The sequence below is a fragment of the Podarcis melisellensis genome (assembly GCF_964234715.1).
Source record: "Podarcis melisellensis genome assembly, chromosome: 4".
Lineage (NCBI taxonomy): Eukaryota > Metazoa > Chordata > Lepidosauria > Squamata > Lacertidae > Podarcis > Podarcis melisellensis.
In genome coordinates, this window is record NC_138531.1 from 50,319,983 (window position 1) to 50,342,970 (window position 22,988).

General features: G+C 42.4%; 1 protein-coding gene across 1 annotated transcript in view; it reads right to left on the reverse strand.

Moving 5' to 3' along the window:
* Positions 1–22,774, reverse strand: part of BACE2 (beta-secretase 2) — a 37,291-nt gene extending 14,517 nt beyond the window's left edge. Inside the window, exons 1-4 of the mRNA XM_081908746.1 lie at positions 22,436–22,774; positions 3,210–3,298; positions 1,176–1,392; positions 95–223 (exon numbers count right to left, since the gene is read on the reverse strand). Coding sequence (XP_081764872.1) covers positions 95–223; positions 1,176–1,392; positions 3,210–3,298; positions 22,436–22,759 — 759 coding nt within the window. The 5' untranslated portion in view covers positions 22,760–22,774. The remainder of the gene's footprint in view (positions 1–94; positions 224–1,175; positions 1,393–3,209; positions 3,299–22,435) is intronic.
* Positions 22,775–22,988: the final 214 nt, after the last annotated feature.

Below are 22,988 nucleotides of genomic sequence, written 5' to 3' on the forward strand. Positions count from 1 at the left end.
GGCTGAATTCCAAGTAAACAGGTTTAAATTCACCGCATTACAAAAGTGGTAAAAAGTCACCAATATTTTCTGTTTCAGGTTGGCAGATACCCACAAGACTACCTCCATTGGTACCAGTTCCAGTAACTGGCAATCCAGCTCCACACATCTGTAAGGAAAATATATTGGGGATCTTTGCTTGATTCACAAGGGAATCAAAAAATGTCTCCACAGAACTTGAGGGCTGCAGCAAAAACAAAACAAAGTGTTAATTATGTATAAATCAGGTGTCTGTTCACCCCTCAGAAAGCATTTCTCTCTCCAATGCCTTCCATATGGAACCCATGTGAATCATTTTGCGGGTTAAAATGGTTAAATCGTTTACATGTAAATTAATCATGCTGACAGAGATGTTATAATAAACCAATCTTTAATCTAATGATCCATCTGTAGATGTCTGTCAGATGTTACACCAGATCTAAATCTCTCTACATGTGATGGGATTAAGAGTGTGCCTTACACCTCCTCACTTTACATGCCTGCCTCACCTCCAACACCACCAGGACAGTGTTTCTCTCATATATATATTCCAAAGCATGTATGCTTATTTTACATGTTAAATTTCCCAGCTAAGATCTAGAAATTGCCCATGAATTCTGAACCAGTATTATTATTTTGCAAGTAAGAGCATATGGTTGGGTATAGGAATGAGACTGGCTTCAGTCTCCTTCACATAGTCTTGGACAGAATTATTGCAGTATACAGCCGTACCTTGGATCCCGAACGCCTTGTGAGTCAAACATTTTGGCTCCTGAACGCCGCAAACTCGGAAGTGAGTGTTCCGGTTTGCAAACGTTCTTTGGAACCCAAATGTCCGACGTGACTTCTGTGGCTTCCGATTGGCTGCAGGAGCTTCCTGCAGCCAATCGGAAGCTGTGCCTTGGTTTCTGAATGTTTCAGAAGTCATATGGACTTCCAGAATGGATTCCATTCAATTTCCTGATGGTTATGTACTCCCTCCAGTGTCCAGAGGCAGTTGCTGGGATTCACAGGTGGGCAGTGCTGCTGCTGCAACCATGCCCTGCTTACAGGCTTCCCCCAGGTACCTGGCCGGCCATTGTGAGAACGGGATGGTAGCCTAGCAGGATCACCATATGCTCTTAATGTACGAGTCGGTAGGTAAGCACTCAAATTACCTTAGCCAAGGCATCATAGGCAAGTCCAAGGATCCCATGCCATTGAACACCTTTCAAAAAGAAATTCTCTGACTCAGAGATGGTTACAATGTTGATGGTAAAAGTGCCGTTGATTCCTTTAGGGATGGTAACAACATCTGTGCCGAGAGTCCCTATCCAGCTTCCTTGGGTATATTTAACAGAGACCACAGTGCCCAGTAACTTATATGTGCTTGATCTAAGAAAGGAAGAAAGGGGCACTGAAAACTTACAAAGCAATGCTGTATTGTGCTACATGCTACAAATTATCATCTTATGTGAAATATTTATATGATTTGAAGAGAAACCATGGGCTTCATCCAAATTCTGCAACAGGGAAAAGTGAATGATGTATAAATCATGAAAACTCAAAAAAATTGCACCTTTCCCTCCACATATTCCAAAATGTCACATCAACCAGAGCAATTCCTCCCCATTTCAACTTTCCACTTAAATGTAGTGTACGTTTTTGTGTTTACAGTATAAAACCACCCTGTGATCTTCAGATGAAGGGCAGTTTATAAATTGAATGAATGAATGAATGAATGAATAATATTTTGATCTACTAAAAAGACAAAAGAGACTAATGTTTGATTTCAGTTATGAGCTTATGACAAAATGTAAACTATATTCATTTTCTTCTAAAACATCTCTTTGCAGAAAATGTTATATATAGCCTCCCTTTCCTACATATAATTATGGAATCAAATGTCTATTAGATATACCTTAACAATATAAGGATGCCCAATTGCTAGATGGTCTGAGAAGTCTATTAGACGCTAGTCTAAAAACAGAAGGCAGCCAACACTCCATCTATGGGATAATTTTTCCTCAATACTACTTGCATTAGTGCAGAACATGACAGCACCGCAATTTTAACTTGTTTTGCTGTAATGTATTTTTGCTGTAATGTATTTCAGGATTTCCTTTGACAAAAATTAGATCTTTGTCTAATTATTTACTATAATTTCAATTATACCACCAATAGCTCCCTTGAGCTTCGAAAATCAATGCAAAAATAACAGTTGCTCTGGGACTTTTCAACCAGCTATAATCCATTGAAATATTCATTCATTGTTGTAATAGCAATTTCATACTGCAATTTTACAACTTGTCTGTATCTTTCTTTAAGCTTATTAAATACATACATGTGTCAAGTAAATAGCATGTATAAACTACAGAACAACTATTGGCACACTATTATTTTATATCTATATGTGTGTGTGAAAAATAAAAATACAGTACATGGCTGTATTCAACAAAATCATTGCACCAGCAGAAGCCTGTGTAATTATTCACCCCAAGTAATTATTCACCCCCATCTTCCCCTTCACATCCACTCCAAATGGGCTCTTGAGGGTCAGGAGAACCTCCAGAACAGTGCATGGGGGACAGTGGGAGATTGTTCCATTGGACGAGCAGAAAAGTTTGCACTGACAGAGCAGTCTCCTTAGTGCTATGTTGAATAAAACTCCAGGTCTTTAATTCTGCCACATCAACAGACCCTGCTTAATGGAAACCCGACTGGCTCAATGCAGCAACAGTTATGGCACTAAGCAGCTCAGTGATAAAACTGGCATGAACTCCATTGCACTCTTATCATCTGATTTCAAAAGGCTGATCAATACATTACAGCAGAAGTATATTGTGATATCCCAATAACATTTGGCAGCACGGACACACTTGTTGCTCAGTCAGTGACATAGTTCCTTTAGATGCAAATATCCTTTTGCCGAAAGGGAGGGCAATGTTGGACATGTGAGCCACTTATGAGGTTCTGACACACATAATACATCATTAGGGCGTGTGTGTGTGAAACCGCACAAGGATACAGGTCTGCAAATATGGAGATGCAGCCCTCCACATTAACTATGGTAAAACAAGGAAAACATTTTATCTGTGTTCCTACCTGAGAACTAATCACGTAATTCAAAACTATGTTTTTTCCCAGTGTTATTTTGGGAGTACTTTTTTTGTCAATAGAAATATTGTCAAGATGGAGAGCAATACACTTACACTTTTGTGTTGAAGTAGGAGGTCAGATCTGCATTTGGTACTCCTGCAACAGCAAAATTGCTACTTCCAGTGTCAACCAAAATATTTAGCTGCATAAAAGAAAAATAATTATTCATGTCAATTACAATGTATAGAAAAACCTGGACATAATTTTAGCCTGCTTCCCTACTCAAGCTCTAACTATGTAAATCAAAACCATGATTATTATTTTTTCAACATTATGTTTTGATAACTTTTTGTGTGTGGTGAAAGTATTCTCAGATCTTTAACAACTGATAGTGTTAAGACTTTTAAAGCATGATTCTGTAATGTCAGTCCCCTCAGATCTATAAACAGATGCCTAGGATCCCACCATGACACATCTTTTCTCATGTATCTATTTTAGTTTTATACATATATCCATATATTTATATATATATATTTGCAGTTTATTTATAAAAACAGGAATGAAGTGGCCATGAGCTGGTATTGAGAAAACTAATCTTTTCTGAAGTAGCAACATGAAAGATTTGAGGCTGAAGTACAGGTTAGAGAAAGAAAGCGTAGGGAAATAAGCAGGAAGTTGAAGGAAGCAGGAGAAGTGGAGCAATGATTTTCATTTAATCTGAAAATTAGAAATATTTTTTTAAGAGGATCCTAATCTTTGCCAATAGCTTGCTGCTGTTTTCAAGACCTTTGCTGGCAACTTTTCAAAGAGTCATCCTGCTAGCTTTTCAATGAGCAGGTACTGTACCTGAAAAAGACATGTACAGTGTATCACCTTTCCTTTCCTTGTTAGAATGATACCTGCAGGACCATTTTTGGACCAAAGAGCATGATGCAGCTCAGGAGTGAAGAACCTGAAACCCTGCAGATGTTGTTGGATTCCAGTTTCCATTACCCACGGGACACACCTCCAGGCCTAATGTAAGTGATTATGCTTTCTAACTTTGATCATTGTTCTTCATATTTCACTGTAGGAGCCAGCTTTAATTTTAATTCATCCCCTTTAGTTCATGGATGGTGAATCTGTGGCCCTCCAGATGTTGCAGCTCCCATCATCCCTGACCACTAGGCCAGGTTGGCTGGGGCTGAAGGGACCTGGAATATAACAACATCAGGAGGACCAGTTTTCCCCATTCCAGCTTGAACTGTCAGTAATCAAAACAAGTTATGGGTATAGGAATGGAACTAAGAAATCAATGAGATTAGGAAGAATGTATTTTACTAGTGTTAAGGCTAATAAAACACAATCACAGAGAAAATACTTGGCTATTATGGAGTACCCCAACCTTTGAGAGAGACAGAGGCATTTTAAGAAACAAAATGAAAGCTATAGGGATTCTCACTTCCTAACTATAAATAGTTCTACAAAAACCAGGGTTAGTAAATTACCAGAACTGTAAAGAATGTTTTTGAACTACCACCCTACAGAATTCAAAGATACTTCTTTTAAAGAGAATTTGACTGCCCATCTTAGTGTGCAGTACAGTATTAATTGTGTCTACTTCTCCAAAGAATGTTCTCTACATAACACAAACATCATACTGTAGAATATTAAAGACGCAGCCCACTCTAGTATGACTAAAATTCACATGACTAATTGCCATTCATTCTAACATTCCATATATTTAAGAATCTGGGATAACTAGTTATAGGCAGCTGAGGCAAACACTGACTTATTGTAGTCCATACAATGACGCTAGTTAAGCTCATGACCTATGGCAATTCTTCCTGGTTTGCAGAGAAAGGTTTGTCGCTTTTTCTTTTTTCTTTTAAAGAGGATATATTACTAACATTGCCTACCAGCCTTGATTACGTAGGATCTGGGGAAATAATTGCAGTAGGTGTATGTGTGTGCGTCTAAGTGTGAGACTGAATTCATAACCTTTCAAGAAGCCAGACATTGCATGAATGTTATATAAAAATACAGAGATCAACACTCTAGATATTGTATACATTTTGAAGAGGCCGCAAAGAAAAGAAAAATATTTACATGGCGTTGGGAGGCACAATTCTGGCCTGCTTTGGATAAGTGATGCTACAAGTTCTTCAGGATGTCAACCATGTTGTAGCAACATCATGGGAGAGGTTTTTCTAGGACAAAGATCAAATTGTGACGCTCCCTTTTTATTTTTCTTATTTCGCATGTTGTTTAAGTAATACTGTTATATTTATAGTATTGGAATGCGGGTTTTTGTATGTTGTTATATTTGCTATTGTTTTGCTGTGTTACTATGAAATTGTTTCTGTATTGTTTGTTTGAAATGCATCCCTGCTTCTTTGTTGTAAGCCACTTTGAGCATGGTGTGTGTGTGTGTGTGTGTGTGTGTGTGTAAAAGCAGCATAGAAATAAAATGAATAAATGAACAGTCCAGAGTCCAAATTCACTGTTGCTAGCACATCAGAACCCTATTTAGGCAGTCAAAACAATAATTGCCGGGGCATGAGGTGGGCGACAGTACAGGGCAAACACACACATTCCTGCTCCCACCATCCCACCAGTTCATGGGAACATTGTATGTGCATTCAAGCAGGCTTCCTTGATGTTGAAATGATTCAGTTTGTAGACAGCCTTGGATAGGGATTGGCACAAAGCACGATAACAGGCTAAATAAGCATGATCACACTCCCCTCTCTTGTTTTTGAATGCCCAAATAGCACTTACACTGAGAAAAGATAAGAACCATATTCTTAAATCTTGCTGTTAAAGTTTTATAAATATAAAATCTAACAGGCAGTAATGACATTTCAATACAACCCAGAAGAATCCAGCTGTACTTTAATAGTAGAAACTGATAATTCAGCACATTAAAATAAATGCAGTGGTTTTAACATATACTTCTTAAAATTTCAAACTAGGTGAGGTAGATTAATATCTGATTTTTCCATGCACCCAACTTAGTCAAATACAGTAAGTTATTGCTGTGCTAACACACACACCTACACAGTTACCTTCCTTAAAAATGCAAAGCCGAGTGTTGGTCTAAGGCTGGCTGGGTTATCTTTGCATAATGATGTTTTCTTAAAGAGTGGGTAGATATCTACCCAAACAAAACGTGTTATCAAGAAGCATTGTCAATTAGTCAATGCCTCATTTAACCAAGGATAATAACCATCCTTACCATGTGAAACCATCAGCCAGTTTCCTCCAGCAATGCCTCACTAAATTGTACTTTTCCATAGTCACCTCAAGTAGCCAGATAACATGTTCAACTTGATTTAGATAAAATAAAATAAATTTGGAATATCTATCCCTTATCATTAGGGTTTGTATTAGTCTTATTAAAGACAGAAACAAGAAAATAACACATGACCATACACGCTTTCACCCAGAGAGAAAAAGCATTTTTAAAATTGTGCATTAAAAGAAAATCACTTAAAATACACGCTTTTACCATAAAACAGAATTCATAAAATACAGCCATAAAAATTCCTTCGCTATCTATGACAAGAAAAACACAACAAAAAGCAAATCCCGTTGTTACAGATTTATAGAAGAACTATCTCTTCCGCAAGGTCAGTTTTTACAGTCCCATTGTTAGCCTTGCCACGAAGGGAGACATGGTGAGAGCAACTGAAGGACTGTCTTACAACATAGAGTCCAGGTGCATTTTCAGCAGTAAAAGGGCAACCCCCTCAGCCTGGAAACAGCAGTTGTGTGACTAAGGCTACATACACATTAGCGGTTTAAAATGCAGCAAAGTTGATTCCCTCGCTGTATTTCAAGTCACATTTCCACAGTGTTGTACACACCAGAGACAGGGCAGGGATGTCCTCACCTGATACACACAACCCTTTTGATCCCCCCCCCACAATTGTGCCTCCCCCCCAACACATTTCTATTCATGTGTTGTCTCCACATGCCAGATGACAGCTTATAAAGTGAATGTGGCTAAGTTTTTCCTTTGGAATGAGAGTTGGTTTGAGAGGAAGCACATTAAACAGCAGTACAGTGGTACCACTGGTTGTGAACGGGATCCGTTCCGGAGGCCCATTCGCAACATGAAAAGCCCGCAACCTGAAGCACCGTATCTGCGCAGATGCGAGAAGCATGATTTAGCGCTACTGCGCATGCATGAGCAGTGAAACCCGGAAGTAACCCTTTCCAGTACTTCTGGCTCGCCGCGGGATGTAACCTGAAAAAAAGTAACATGAAGCAAACGTAACATGAGGTATGACTGTATTTCTGAAGAAACTATAGGGCAGCTCTGTCTAATGTCCACACAACTTCATACACCACTGGAAACAGAGTAAATAGTAATGTTTGCACAGCCCAAGGCCATAGTCCTAGAAACAAAGAGCTGGAGGTGGCCTTGTAGGCAATCCCAACAACCCCCCCCCCATGTGATACAGGAAACCCAAGCTGGAAATCCAGTCCTGCCTCTACTTGAAGTCCTACAATTAAATGGTTTCATCCAAAAGTTGCTCACTTACCTGTAAGTTAGGTCTCATTAAGCATAGTAGGATTAATTTTGAGTAAACATACATGGGATTGCACTGAAAGTTGGGGAAATCAAAAATTCTTTACTGGTGCACCAAGAATTCCAGAAAACAAGTTACTCATCCTGTATTGCAGGGAGTTGCACTAGATGACGCTTCAACTCTACAGTTCTATGATTGTATGGTAAATGTTCAATCGACAATATGAAAGTGTTAATTTTTGTTTAAGGTAGAAGGTAATGAATCATACTGTTTCTGCTTACGTTCCCAGGAGTTCCTGGTACATCTAATCACTACTGCACCCTTAGTCAACCCAAGATGTCATCAACCCAAGATGACTCAAGGCTGAAATCCTAACCATGTCTACTCAGATATAAATCCTACTGAATTCAATGAGATATGCTCCCAAGTTAGGGCTGCAGTCTTACCCAAGTTCTAGAAACATCATTCCATTTTCCATTCCAACTTTTTACAATCCTTTCTCTGTCCAAACCTTGTGTGTCAGGATAACACTTCATGCATCTGATAAGACCTTGGCTTATGAAAGCTCATTCCATAATAAGCTGTAGGCTATTGCATACAGCAGACCTCAACACAAGAGGTCTTAGCCAATGGATGTCATATGAGTAATAGCTGTTGTTTAGGCCTTTCTTCCTCAACCCTCCTGACAACCTCCTCCTAAAGATCTAAGCCAGTGGTCATCACCCATTTTCTGGCGAAGAATTCCATAAATTAACTAAGCAGTAAAAGGTACTTTTGTCTCTCTAACATAAGGAAATGTCAGCCAGACTGACACACAGTATGTCTTCCTGAATGCTTATTTTCTGGTGATAGAGCAGAGGGTTCTTAAGATTCTGTAGTTAATGAGCAGCCACCAGAAGTCATTCTAATGCAGTGATTTCTGCAAAGGGAAAAAAGCTGGTTAATAGGTGGGAAAATTAGCAGCCAATTTAAAAACACTGGCTCATTTAACACAACATTCTCTAATTACATTATCAACCCATCTGGAAGAACTGCTTGCAACCATAACAGAGGACTGCTAAAGCACTCTAACTGCTATAATGTGTCTCGTTTCCCCAAAGTTACTGCATGTTATTACTGGCATAGAGTTCATAGATGCGAGTCTTTCACTTCATAGTAATCATATTGGCTTTCGGGGAAACACAGAATTAGTGAGCATAATTTTGTTTATTATGTGAGATCAGAGTATAAGAAGCACTGGCAGCCTCGTTTTAATGAAATCAGAATATAGCTTTTGATCTTCCAGTTTCTTTCAAGTTAACTAAAGTGTGGGAAGAACCTGTTCTTGAAAGTCCAGTGTGGGCTAAATGAAAAATTGCACACAAGGAGAGTATTTGTTGGTATGATTAATATTCCACCAACCCTTTACAAGGAAGCCCACAAAATAAAATAATTAAACTTGGTCCAAGTATTATTCTATCTGCATGGTGCAGTTGTAATTTTTGCAAAAGCTCTTTCTCTGGTCACCCCTTTATCTCTGATGGTGGTGGGAAGAATGCCCTCAGTAAAAGATATCAAGATCTGAGTAGACCGATTACATAAAAATGAATTTTTAAAAAAATATTCAGAGTAATGTCAGAGCCAAAGTCCATTTTCTTCTTTTAAATGCAGCCACTGAGGCAGGGCTGCTAACTTGAGCAGAGAAGTGGTGTGGGGGTTAGGCACATTTAACTCTTTACTCCCACATCACTGTCCTGACTGAAACATCGCCGGATTTGTTGTTTGCTCTATGTTTGGGGATATATATCAGTAAAATAGCATGGGGAAAGGTGCCGCATCCTATATTGCTTCCCAGTCAAATTAGCTCCCCCCCCCCAGGTTAATTTATTAAAAAATAAATAAATCTATCAGCACAATGGAATTCCTGGTGCATTCTGGCTCTCAGGCTCCAGCAGGCTTCTTTAAACAAAGCAGGCCACAATCAAGCCACTATTCTTAAACTGGTCATTTCCACTCATAAAGGGAATCCGTATGAGGAATGTATCCATCACATTTCAATAAGCGGAGTATTTCAGGGGAGAAATGTGTATCCTGGGGTATACTGCACACAGGTGGAACAGGTAATTCACCAGCAACTTCTACTGTCCCTTAAAATGTACCAGCAGCTACTGGAGCTTACCATGCTGCTCTACACCTGTTCGTTCCGGTGACTTTTATTCTGAACACATTGTCTTTCTGTACTCAAAATGGCAGGTAGTAAATTAACTTGCACCTTTCCTGCCAGCTTCATGGGAGTGGGTGGCAGAAAGTCAGAACATTTCAGGTAGACTGCCCTGTGCTTTATTTTAAAGAATTTTAGAGTGCAAGCCTAGACATGTTCTCTCAGAAGCAAGGCCCATCAACTGAAATGGGACATAGTCCCAGCCTCAGCTTTATCTGCAGAGTTGTTTCACTGCACTTCAGATATCCCATTAAGCAGCAAAACACATTTATGCACCCTGATTCGAGAAGAAGCAAAATCCAGGTACCAAGAAATCTCTACTAATGCTGTCTTGATTGGGCACATTATGGCTTTACCTGCTAGCTGCTTCCCTCTCCCTCTAATGCACCCAGAGATATTTCCAAGTACAAGAATTTGTTCAGTTAACCTTTACGAAACCATCATGGGCACTTCAATCCATTAGAGGTTCTTCTCAGAGCCGCAATGGATCAGTAGGCATTGAAGGAACATAACAACATGATTGTTTTTCCACTTAAAGGACCAGATGAGAGTCTGACTGTGGAGTAAGGCTGGCTCATCTCACAATGATTTCTTGTGCTCGGAAATTTCTACCCACATTTACTTGCAAGGAATACTTACATTACTTTTAAGAGCTGCATTTAACAAACTGCATTACTCATCTGATTTTGAAAGAGACAGGAGTTAATAATAGGTTATTTCCTAATTGGACTGACATTTATCTAACAATGTTTACCTCTAAGTAATCATCACTGGTTTCCAATGAACTTATTTCCAGGAAAGTAAGTTTAGGACTGGAGCCCCAAGGCCTAACCAATAAGATGCAGGCAATCTGTGACTGAATCTCCTGATGAGTTCACTTTAACCAAAAAGCAGCTGAGGGCCACTGTGAAACTAATCAGAGCTGCAAGGCTGGAAGAGGGTGTTCAATCACCTCATGCCACTTCCCACCTCTAAATTGCAACCCCAAAGCTATTAGTCCTCCAGAAGTGTGCCCATATTGTTTTCTGCTACAGGGTTAATGGCACAGGGTGGGGGGATTTAGAACAATGAACCATTAGGGCAGAAGGCTACGACCCCCACCCTCTCCTAGTGCCACTGATCTGATCTAATGTGGATCAGCTGCTTTTAAGTAAAAGGGAGAATACTGGGAGCAGAGGTCCACAGAGGGTCTTGGTTGTAAAAAAAACAACCCACAATCACCAGAATCCTGCCCTTTTCTTTGTCCCTAACCTTGTGCTGTGTGTCTCCATGAAAATTCAAAACAGTGCCTTGGCTCCCTTCTCCAGCTCTGAACTGGAGAGGGTGGCAGGGGCTTACAATTTTGGTTCCATGCTGTTGAGGCAGTGCATATAGCTGGGGTTGGCAACCTAAGGCCCATGGGCCAGAAGCAGCCTATGGAGGCTGTTTAATCAGTCCACGAACCGCCTGCTCGGCGAGTCCCCATGTGCTGTTCTAAACCGGTGCAGCACGGCGCGGGGACTCTCTTCCGTTGCTCTGGAAATCGCTTCTGTGCATGCCCAGATGCCGGAAATTGTGTTTGCCAGGCATAATTTCCAGCATCTGGGCATGCACAGAAGTGATTTCCGGCACCGCGGTCATGCGCAGATGCGATTTCCAGCATCATGCTGTGCCGGTCCGGCCCATGGAGGATCTCCATGGGAGTGATCTGGCCCATGCCCGGTAAGCCTTGCTGACCCCTGGTATATAGCGTGGTTGGCAATACAGTGGGCAAACCAGTCCCCAGCTGGAACTGGGGAGGTGGTGGGGATTGCCACACAACTTCAGGCACGATCCCTGCCTCATCTCCAGTTCAAGAGTTACAGTCTGGGATGATCCACGTTCACCAGAGGGTTGTGGCATTTTCACCAACGTGAGCATAAATTATGGAGACTTGGTTGGGAGATTTAATTGCGAATCATATTCATATGTTTCTTCAGTGCCTACTGCTCCACTGTGACTCAGGAAAGCAAATCCAATAGCATGAAATACCCATGATGGATTCATAAAAGTAGACTTTCCAAACCAATTTCCTGCTTCTATTCATTAGCAGAAACTGCTAATTAATCTAACGGCATTTTTTTTGTTTTTCGTTTGACAAAAACAAACCAGAAGAAAGGGATCCCATGAGAGGCAACCCAACCTGTATTTGGAACATTTTACAAAGACACACTCCAAATATTTATTGAAAAAGCTACAAGAGAGAATATCCATGTATCAACAACTTGCTAAAAGACAGGAAACCTGATACAGTTTTTTACGTGTCAACATTAAAGGGACAGGAACTGGAAATCCTCCTGGGTCTGAACTGACCAACTGCTGCTTTTTAAAGCACACATTAACTAATGACTAGGAAAGTGGAGTCATGCATGCAGAATGTTTATTTAATATCACACAAATTGTTCAAAACAGTGCTGAAACTGCAAGCAAAATTTGATAAGACAGGCACAGAGTAATCCATGGTGGGGGTTGGGGCAGACTGTACCAGTTACACTTGTACAATGTTAGGTTACACAAATATCCACCATCCATTACTCACCTTATTGCCCTTTCCACACCTGAATCTTATAATTAACACGCCCCTGTGGCTACCAACTTTGACATATGGACAGCTAATAATAATGCAAGTAGATGCTTTTCCTGTTATATTTGCAATGTAAACATTTTATTTAAGGAAGAAAAACATAAATGGGATCTGAAACAAAACTTTACACTTCACCGCCATAGGTGACAAGTAGGAAGGGGGTGGGATTTCATTCAGTTCTCATTTAAAAAAGAAACCTACCAAATTCATACATTCCTAAACAATTTACGTGAACCAAAACATTATCATCCTTTGACATTCACACTTTTCTGTGTTGTGCAATGTAGTTCTCCAGCCAAGTACCACACGCAAAAATGCATATATTAGATACACACATTAGTGAAAATCTCAGCTTCTTTCAAGATGAATGAAATCCATGCTATGAATCAAGCCACTTTCAATCCACTTCCTTCTGTGCCAAGGCCACCCAACAGACTCCAGGAGTATTAGGTAAAGGTAAAGGTACCCCTGCCCGTACGGGCCAGTCTTGCCAGACTCTGGGGTTGTGCGCCCATCTCACTCAAGAGGCCAGGGGCCAGCGCTGTCCGAAGACACTTCCGGGTCACGTGGCCAGCGTGACATCGCTGCTCTGGCGAGCCAGAGCTGCACACGGAAACGCCGTTTATCTTCCCGCTAGAAAGCGGCCCCTATTTATCTACTTGCACCCGAGGGTGCTTTCGAACTGCTAGGTTGGCAGGCGCTGGGACCGAGCAGCGGGAGCGCACCCCGCCGCGGGGATTCGAACCGCCGACCTTTCGATCGGCAAGCCCTAGGCGCTGAGGCTTTAACCCACAGCGCCACCCGCGTCCCAGACTCCAGGAGTATTACAGACTGTTAAAAAGTTGGCCTTTCAAGCACAGTAGATCCTGATGGATTCAAGTTACCTTGTAGAACAGGTTTAACAAAGCAGTCCTTTGCATGTGTTTGGCACATCAGAATCTGAAGTACAACAGACTCTTTACAGCTGGTGTTAAAGAGTCAAACGTCTATTCCTTCTATTATGTCAGAATGATGAACAGTAGCCTACCACAAATCAGAACAAGATTTTCACCAGTAAATGATCATTCAAAGAGCTGAAAATGCACTCTTGTAACCTGCTAACTCTCTAAACCTTATAAAAAAGGGGCAGGAAAACAGTATCAAAGCATAACCAATCCACATTAGTAAACAATAAGTCAAATGTAAGTTAAATACAACCGTGTGAAAAGTTTTGCATAAAAGGATGCTTGCATCATGCCATGTTTGTAATCACTTGGCAAATGCAGACACACCACTATGACCAAAGCTAATATTTATTCCATCCCTGAACTACTACAACTAACTATAGCACTGCTTCAATACGACGGTAGAATGAAATATACTAATGAAACCAAAACATCATAAATTCAAAACTACACATTATATTTGATTCACTTTATATGCTATGTAAGAAGTCTATGCTCAATGTAATTCTAAAAGCACACCCCATTTTGGCAATATTCAATACTTGTTTTATATATAGCACTTTTTTAGTTTCTGCTGCTGCTATATAATTTTGCTGTGTATCGCCAACAAGCTATTTCACTTGTCAAAGTCTTTGTGAACAAACAAAAGGCCAAGATATAATTCTTTGAAATGCTGATCTTTCTTTACTGAATTTAAATGCCACCCCTCATCCCAGGGGAAACCAAATGTTTGAAATCACAAAGATAACCCATTATTTTTAAACCATCATCTTGACAAAGCCATTTTAATACAAGGATCTTTTGATTATTTCACTCTTATTTTGTTTGACAGTAACTTAGTGAATAATTGAAATTTCATCTTTTTAAAAAAAAGAAAAAAGAAAAAAGAAGAAAAAAGAAAAGGCTAACATGTGGGAATATCTTAGTACTAAAGGTAGAATTTGTGAGTGAGGTAGAGGTTGATGGAGGATAAGAAAAAAAGGGTTTGTTGGGAACACATGGACCAGTTCTTTCTATTTTATTTTCCAACATTAAAGAGCCAAAGCCAGTGTTCAAGTTTACACTCGTGAAAGTTCCTGGAATGGAAGAAAGAACAAAATCTGCTATTACTTCATGCCAACATTTGTGTTCTGAATGCATGAAGATTGATGTGGGAAGAATGTTATAAACATGATGACTGCTGGGCGGATTCTCTATTTGGAAGCATTCAAAGTAGATCACCACCTCGATCTTTTAACATACCATAAGATTCAGTGCATGGCTTCAGAATACTAAACTACGGGAGCAAAAAGAAGGAGAATTCCCTGCCCGCTCTACCCACAAAGCATCTCCCTTAAATAAAGTCTGAAAATTGGGGCAGGGTGCTGCTCTGGAAGAAAGAATTTGGGGGGAAATCACATGGAGGCAGCTTGCACAAAAGGTGCATGGATTGCAGACTGAAATAACAGTAGCCCTAAGCATCAATTCAAAGGATGCGGGTGGCGCTGTGGTCTAACCCACAGAGCCTAGGTACGCCAGCTCCCTCTGCCAATAAAGCGAGATGAACGCCACAACCCCAGAGTCATCCCCAACTGGACCTAATGGTCAGTGGTCCCTTTACCTTTAAGCATCAATTCAGTACCACCAATGCTAAGCAAAGTTAATCCTATTTCCCATGAATGCAAATATTTTGTTGCCAATACTGGAGGACTGTGGTGCTGTAACAATAATTAGTAAGGAATGTACATTAAGGGTAAAAAAACCAAACTCTTGAGAGTCCCATGGACCACAAGAAGAACAAACCTATCCATTCTGAAGAAAATCAGCCCTGAGTGCTCACTGAAAGGACAGATCCTGAAGCTCCAATACTTTGGCCACCTCATGAGAAGAGAAGACTCCCTGGAAAAGACCCTGATGTTGGGGAAGATTGAGGGCACAAGGAGAAGGGGATGACAGAGGACGAGATGGTTGGACAGTGTTCTCAAAGCTACCAACATGAGTTTGACCAAACTGCGGGAGGCAGTGGAAGACAAGAGTGCCTGGTGTGCTCTGATCTATGGGGTCACACGACTAAACAACAGACAAGTTGAGCTTCTTTATCCTCCCCCTGGTCACCCCCTTGCAGTTTATATAGGTACCGTCCTACAGTTAGGAACTGCATATTGCAAGGGACTATTACAGTTCTTTGTAAAATAAAAGGCTTTCAAGAAAAAATAAAAAGCTCCATTCCACAAAAGGCTTCTTTAACACAAACTCCCATTTATTCCAACAGGCTTTAGAATCCTGGAGGACATTCGGGATTACACAGTTTAGCCTTATCATCTGACTAGTCATCCTGCCCAATAATGCATCCCTTAATCACATGAGATCCCATGATACTGTTGAAAACTTTTCTCAGCAATGAACTCATGTGCACTTGCAAAGAAAATTCACTGCTTTAAAGGATTGATATTTGAAGCTTAGATTGTGTTTAATATCAAGTTACATTTTTGATAAAACTTCCCTTTATGTGGAATGATGATCAAGTATTTAACCCACCAAGAAAGCTGGGTGCATTTGAGAAAGGAGGCAAGTTGCCCAGTCTCTTACCAGCCAGCGAAAACAATATTTTTAGAGATATGCAAGTAAAGATCAGAGCTTTATTTTATAGGTTATAGTCCAAATAGCTACTCAGAAGTTAACCACATTGGAGATTATCCCCAGTCAAGTGTGTATCTAGGAGGCTTTATTCAAGTCCTGTCATTCAGCCTCAGCTTCACATCTGCAATATGAGCATATTGGTGCCGATCTACTTTACAGTGTTGTTGTAAGAATTACTGAAACAATGTGAAACATTTCGAACACTTAAAGGTAAAGGTACCCCTGTCCGTATGGGCCAGTTGTGTCTGACTCTAGGGTTGTGCGCCCCTCTCACTTAAGAGGCTGTGGGCCAGCGCTGTCCGGAGACACTTCCGGGTCACGTGGCCAGCGTTACGAAGCTGCAACTGGCGAGCCAGCACCAGCGCAGCACATGGAAATGCCGTTTACCTTCCCGCTATAAAGCGGTACCTATTTATCTACTTGCACTTAGGAGTGCTTTCGAACTGCTAGGTGAGCAGGAGCTGGGACCGAAAGACGGGAGCTCACCCCACCGCGGGGATTCGAACCGCCGACCATGCGATCGGCAAACCGTAGGCGCTGAGGTTTTACCCACAGCGCCACCCGCGTCCCCGGTTTGAACACTTAAAGGTAAAGGTAAAGGTACCCCTGCCCGTACGGGCCAGTCTTGACAGACTCTGGGGTTGTGCGCCCATCTCACTTAAGAGGCCAGGGGCCAGCGCTGTCCGGAGACACTTCCAGGTCACGTGGCCAGCGTGACATCGCTGCTCTGGCGAGCCAGAGCCGCACACGGAAACGCCGTTTACCTTCCCGCTGGTAAGCGGTCCCTATTTATCTACTTGCACCCGGAGGTGCTTTCGAACTGCTAGGTTGGCAGGCGCTGGGACCGAGCAGCGGGAGCGCACCCCGCCGCGGGGATTCGAACCGCCGACCTTTCGATCGGCAAGTCCTAGGCGCTGAGGCTTTAACCCACAGCGCCACCTGCGTCCCTCTTGAACACTTAGGAAGCACTAAATAAATTATACGTCTTATGAATGTCCTCTAGGGAAAAAGAAGTGAAAGCCATATACAGTGGTACCTCGGGTTACAGACGCTTCAGGTTGCAGACTCCGCTAACCCAGAAATAGTATCTCAGATTAAGAACTTTGCTTCAGGATGAGAACAGAAATCGTGCGGCAGCAGTGGGAGGCCCCATTAGCTAAAGTGGTGCTTCAGGTTAAGAAAAGATTCAGGTTAAGAACAGACCTCCAGAACAAATTAAGTTCTTAACCCAAGATACCACTGTACAAGTACTTGGCAGTGTTAAGGGAAGTTACAACAAATGAATAGAGGACAATCCTGATCAGAGACTGCAAGCCTCTATATTCCAGGTTGTGGAGAACCACAGCATGCCCTGCTAGTGAGATTCTCAGAGGCATCTCTGGTTGGCCACTGCTGGAAACAACTGCAGGACTAGACAGGCCTTTGGTCTGATGCAACAGCACTCTTCATATATACTGTAATATATTTCAGTTTCATGCCATTCTTCTGTGCTTTTTTCCTAAGAATATTGCCTGGACCCATAAACACGGAATAAAAATAATGGATTGATCTCAGCATTCATAACAGTAAAGCAAGAGTTAATACACGTTCTTGCTTATTTTCTTCTTTGCCTGCCTTTTGCCAGAATAGCCAAATGTGCAGGAAATGAAAGCAGTAATGTGGAAAGTGAACTTTGTTCCCTTTCTAAACTGTTTTTTTTTTGTTAGTCCTACATTTACACAGTATCAACACACACCCTGATACGGCAGCAACATATTTGCAAAAAGAAATATGACTTCACACAAGGAAGTGTAAGTTAGTTCACCACAGGATGGAATTAAGCTACAGTTCTCAGGCCTGAATTTGGTTGCAGCATTTTTCCCAACCTTGAATACTTAGGTAGAACAGCTAGATCTGAATGAAAAAGGCATGGAAATTGAAACCAGCTCAAAGAATGTACACATTTAGGCGCCAGGCAAAAGCGTTCCTTTTTAACTTTGGTTGATTTGATTGACATCCTATGCCGTTTTAAAATGTGGTGGGGTTTTTTTTTTGGGGGGGGAGGAGGTGTTATTGGTTTTTTAAAATTTTGATTATGCATTTTGTGGAGTTATATTTTGATTTTATTCTGTGAACTGCCCTGAGACCTCTGGTATAGGGCAGGGTGTGTGTGTGTGTGTGTGTGTGTGTGTGTGTGTGTGTGTGTGTACACAACTAAATAAATAAATAGTTCTCTAGCAACTGTAAAAAAAGAAAAAGAAAGAAAGTACAAAAGAGCTCTAAGAAACAATACTTACAATCTTCCTAGAACTCCCCAGGCTCTTTGAAAGAAAAAATATCAGAGAACAAGCAAAAATTTTACTTTCTGGTGTAGACATGAAAACTAGAATATCAGACTTATGCATTTCCAAACAGCAGTTTAAAGTTGAAGCCTAAACAGCGAAGTCAAACACCACCCCCATGTTATTTTTGATGTGGCACAATGAATCTGTTATTGGTTCCCCAAATTTCTTCCCTTTAAAGCCGGGGGGGCAGCGGGGGGGGGGGGAGAGAGAAATGGGTAGTTAGGCTTTATCAGAGCAGCACACTGTAAGGGGTGATTTAACCCTTCCCCAGTTACACCCCCTCCAGCTGCTATTAGCACCAAAAAGATGGAGACTATAGGTAGTGGTATCATATATGCACTTTCCTGCTACTGGGAACAATAGCTGTTTTAGGAGGGGTGAGTTTTATCAGGAAAATGGCACACAGAAAAGGTTAAAAACCTCACCTATTAATGCTGCCGCCCCAATCCAATATAAGGGCTCCTGAGGCTATTTTAAAATATTAGGAGATCTTTTCCCACCCTTAATAGGGCAATAGTTTAGGCTGAGATCCATCAGGTTTTGTTGGTGGGAAACCATGGTGGTGTTCCCCAAGGAATCTGACAATTCTGCCAAATTTCCTGCAATTGTGGCATTTTAAGTGCTGAAGGCACAATGTTTGTTCATGTTCAAACTGTGTATCCCCCCACCCCTTGCAGTCGTGTCAGTTCCTCATACAGTGATATGAGTGGCACCAGAAGGCACAGAGAAAAGCAACATATGGCATGCTCAGAGGAGTCCTTCCTGTCTGGGCAAGATTCTCACAAGCCCATACTCATATTTGGATGAATTATAACTTAACTGTTGTTGTCAAACACACATTTCGGCTCAAAGCTGTCAGTTCCTTACTATTTCTGATCTGTTTTCATAGGTAGGCAGCAAACCAGGTTTCTTCTGACTGTGGCCACACACCCATTTCCAAGTCTCACCACCTTTCACACCATTAACCCTTTGGCATATAGATGCTTGCAACAAAACAATGCTTCAGTGATCAGGGAAACCATTTTAAAATGGCATCGTGTTCCAACAGCTACTTTGAGAATCTGCTTCAACTGATGCTTCCACATTATATATTAATCCTATATAGTAAATAGTGAGCACATTCTCCAAATATGGATCCTTGAATTACATAAGGATTATGCAGTATCCACACACAATGAGGAGGTAAAATCAGCAGGCTTGGCAACAAACACATGCAAACAAAAATCATATAGGAAAAACCCTAAGGGGGGAAACCACAAAACAGCTCAGTGGTTATAGAATGCTGACTATTGGGGCAGGATGAGAAAGAGGGAGTGCTGAAATGGAACAGAATATCCTGAAACAGGGCATGGCTGGCTGGCTGGCATCCTGAACTTTACACTGCAGTATTTTGTTGCTTCTCAGTGCTTATACACTGTCAGAACATGCACTGAACCTAGTATATTACATTGATGTGTCACACAGGTTTGTGGGGTTTGGGGAAAGGGGTAAGATGTTAAGAGACATTTTGCATTAGATGCCACAGATATCTTACTCCATGCGTCCTACACCAAGGATTCCTGAACTCTAGGCATGGCAAGCTTCTCAAAGTGCCAATATAGGAGAAATGCCTTGAGCCCCTTGTGTTCAGAATGAGTCTAGGTCAATAAATGGAAATAAGGTGGCAAGGAAAGCACTGCATGGAAGAAAATGCCCTGCAAAATGCAACAATACTCAGTGTTTATATGGCAGTGCACATATATTATGTCAGTAATATTGTTACCACCATCATGTAAAGTGAGGATTTTGCCCCATTGGCCAAGGCACAAGGATTTTGTTAGCAGCCTTCAAATCCGTGCAGAGTTCTACTCACCGAAATGGGCCTCAAAAAAACCTTCCAAGTCAGCCTACCCGCATGGGATATGACTTGGTCATATTCTGCCTACAGGATTAAGATGTGTAAAATGCTTAGGGGGTGGGGAGGAGAGAGAAAGAATGTCAGGGGCAGACAGACACACACTGTCAACAAGGGAGGCCCTCCTCATACTTCAAGAGTCCAAGTCGTAAAACTCTAGCTTTCCCCCCCAATGGAGGTAACTAAGAGAACATAATATAACAAGCAGTCTGGCCACAGTAATAAGCTACAGAAAGATACTTTTGATCAACATTTAGGCAACAGCATACGATACAGTTTTATTGCATTAACAGCCAAGTCTCCTTTCACAACACAGCATGGCATTCAACTCAAGTCCTACTGGCTCAGCGTTGAAGTTAAAGGACATGACCGACTTAGGCTCACTAATTTTAATGTGTCTACTCTGAGTAGCACTTGGGTAAAATTACACAAAGGAACACTCAGTTCTTCTGCTGGGCTTATTCTGAAAGACTCAAGAGTGCTTCCAAACCAAGAAGCCAACTCTCAAAGCAGACACTCATGCATGGAGGGATACAAAGTATATTGAAGGAAAAATAAAGTGTAAAACATACCAAGTGGGGTCCCCAACATACTGACAACACAGTATGGGCAACATGGACAACACAGAACCCTGAGGCACCCTTCCTGGCACCAATCAAGACAATCTTTACCATTTCATTCTTTTAGTTGAATGTTCTTTGCACTTTGGGGGGTTGTTTTGTTGTGGGTTTGGGCTGCTTTTCTGGTCTGTGTTTTATTTGTTTGCCTGTTTTTGGAGGGAGGGCTGGGTTCTGTGCATTATCAGCTTCTGCTTCTTCTGTGAAATGGGAATTTGTGGTACCCACAATTTCTTAGCTTTCCAAATGTTTTCCAAAGCCCAAAAGTGTTATTAACCCAGAGTGTAATTGCTTATACATATGCATCTTAAAAGGGACTCTTAAAAATAGTCCTTGAGGCAGGGGTGAGTCAGCTTAGTCCTCTTTTTAGTTATAGAACAATCTTACCCTGTCACTTATCTACATACAGGTTTTTCTTGGCTTTATGCCATTCATAAAAGTCAGGTACTTGTTAGTTATGAATGCTAATTGAAGCATGGTATTCCACAAGAGAAATTTAGAGATTTCGGTTCCATTTTTCTTCCAAACTACAGTTAAGGTATACAGTCCAGATATTTTAACACTTCCCTGCAACCTTTATAATACAAGAAAATACATATGGCTTTCAAGGCATGCTTTGGGTGAATGGAAGGGCTTAGGCGAATGGGATACCCTGAAAACTAAGGAAAAGGTCTGCATTTATTTCCACAGTATTGAAATGCCTTTATATCAAGAATAAGGAATGTGTGGTCCCCCAGACACTGTTGGATTCCAGTTCCCATCAGCCCCAACCAGCGGGGCTAATAGTCAGGGATGGTGGGAATTGCAGTCCAAGAACATCCACAGGTTCTCCTTTCATAAATCTATGGTGCTGTTGCATTTGGAGGATGGCGCTCTGTTCCAATAACCAAATCTCAAGCACAATTTCTGAGAGCAGGAAAAGTTGCAGGCGGGAAAGGAAATCAACATATTGAAGAGTACAAAGCACTTTCTTTCCCTGCAAGCAAATATGAAAGCATCTCAGATTTGTTTGTTGGGGAAAAGAAAAAGGACATGGGGGGGGGGGGAGGCAGCGCTTGATAGAAGTTTTATGAAGTTATGCATAACCTGTTCAAAAATCCCTCTCTTCTTCCATAGCAGGAGAACGGGGTCAGCCAATATAAGGGAATGGTGGTGGAACAGACAGAAGTTCATTCTTCAAACCCTCCAACTCCCACCCGCCTTAGCTAGCGGCATAGCCAATGTTCAGGTATGGGCGCTGCAGTTCAAAAATATACTGTATGGAGAGCAGATCCCTGGACTAAGGTGGGGGGGGGGGGACTTTGGTCTGATCCAAAGAGGCTCTTTTACTGTTCTTCTGCAGCTCCCAAAGCTCCAACAGCCTATGGTATTGTTGCGCAATTCGTCGTAAGGCATCCAGACTCAAACGCCGCCAGCTACTTTAGGAATCGGAATCCCCGACAGAGACAAGAGGAGGGGAGAGGGAATCCCGCTCCTAGATGATGCAGCGACTCCTTGAGAGGCATTCAATCCCTACCTGCTTCTTCCTCGAGGGGCACCCGACATACCCGCCCCCCCCAACCGGGCGGCGCCCCCGCGCCTCCGCCTTCTACCCCCCTCCAGGCACCCGCGTCCCCCCGTACCTTCTGGGGCGGAGTGCCGAGCAGCAGCTCGAGGTAGTAGCCGCGTCCCGAGTCCCCCTGCAGGTTGTCCACCATGGCCATAAAGTTGACGGCGCCGCTGGGGTCGGAAGCCAAGGCCAAGCCCTCCGCCTCTGGCTCGCGCTCCGCGCTGCCGCCGGTCCCGTTGCCGCCCCGCGGCTTCAGCGCCACAGGCACCGGGACGAGCGAGCCGTCGGGGGCGCTCGGCGGAGACACGCGCAGCGGGAGGCTGAAGGCAGCCCGGCCTCGCCCGGCGGCCGCGGCCACCAGGAGCAGGAGACACCCGGCCGCCAGCGCCCTGCCCATCCCGGCGCCCGGCGACGACTAAGGGGGAGAGAGCGGCCGGCTGCGACCGCGAAGAGGCGAGGGGATGTCGGTGCCTCGACGCCCCGGCGTCATCTCGCCCTCCCGGGGTGGGCTTCGCTCCTTCCTCGCATGCCCGCCTGCCTCGACGAGCCTCGACAACCCCCGGGCTCGCCAGGAAAGTTTCTTCTGGCCAAGGCGGCGCCTCCTCCTCCTCCTCCTCTTTTTCTTT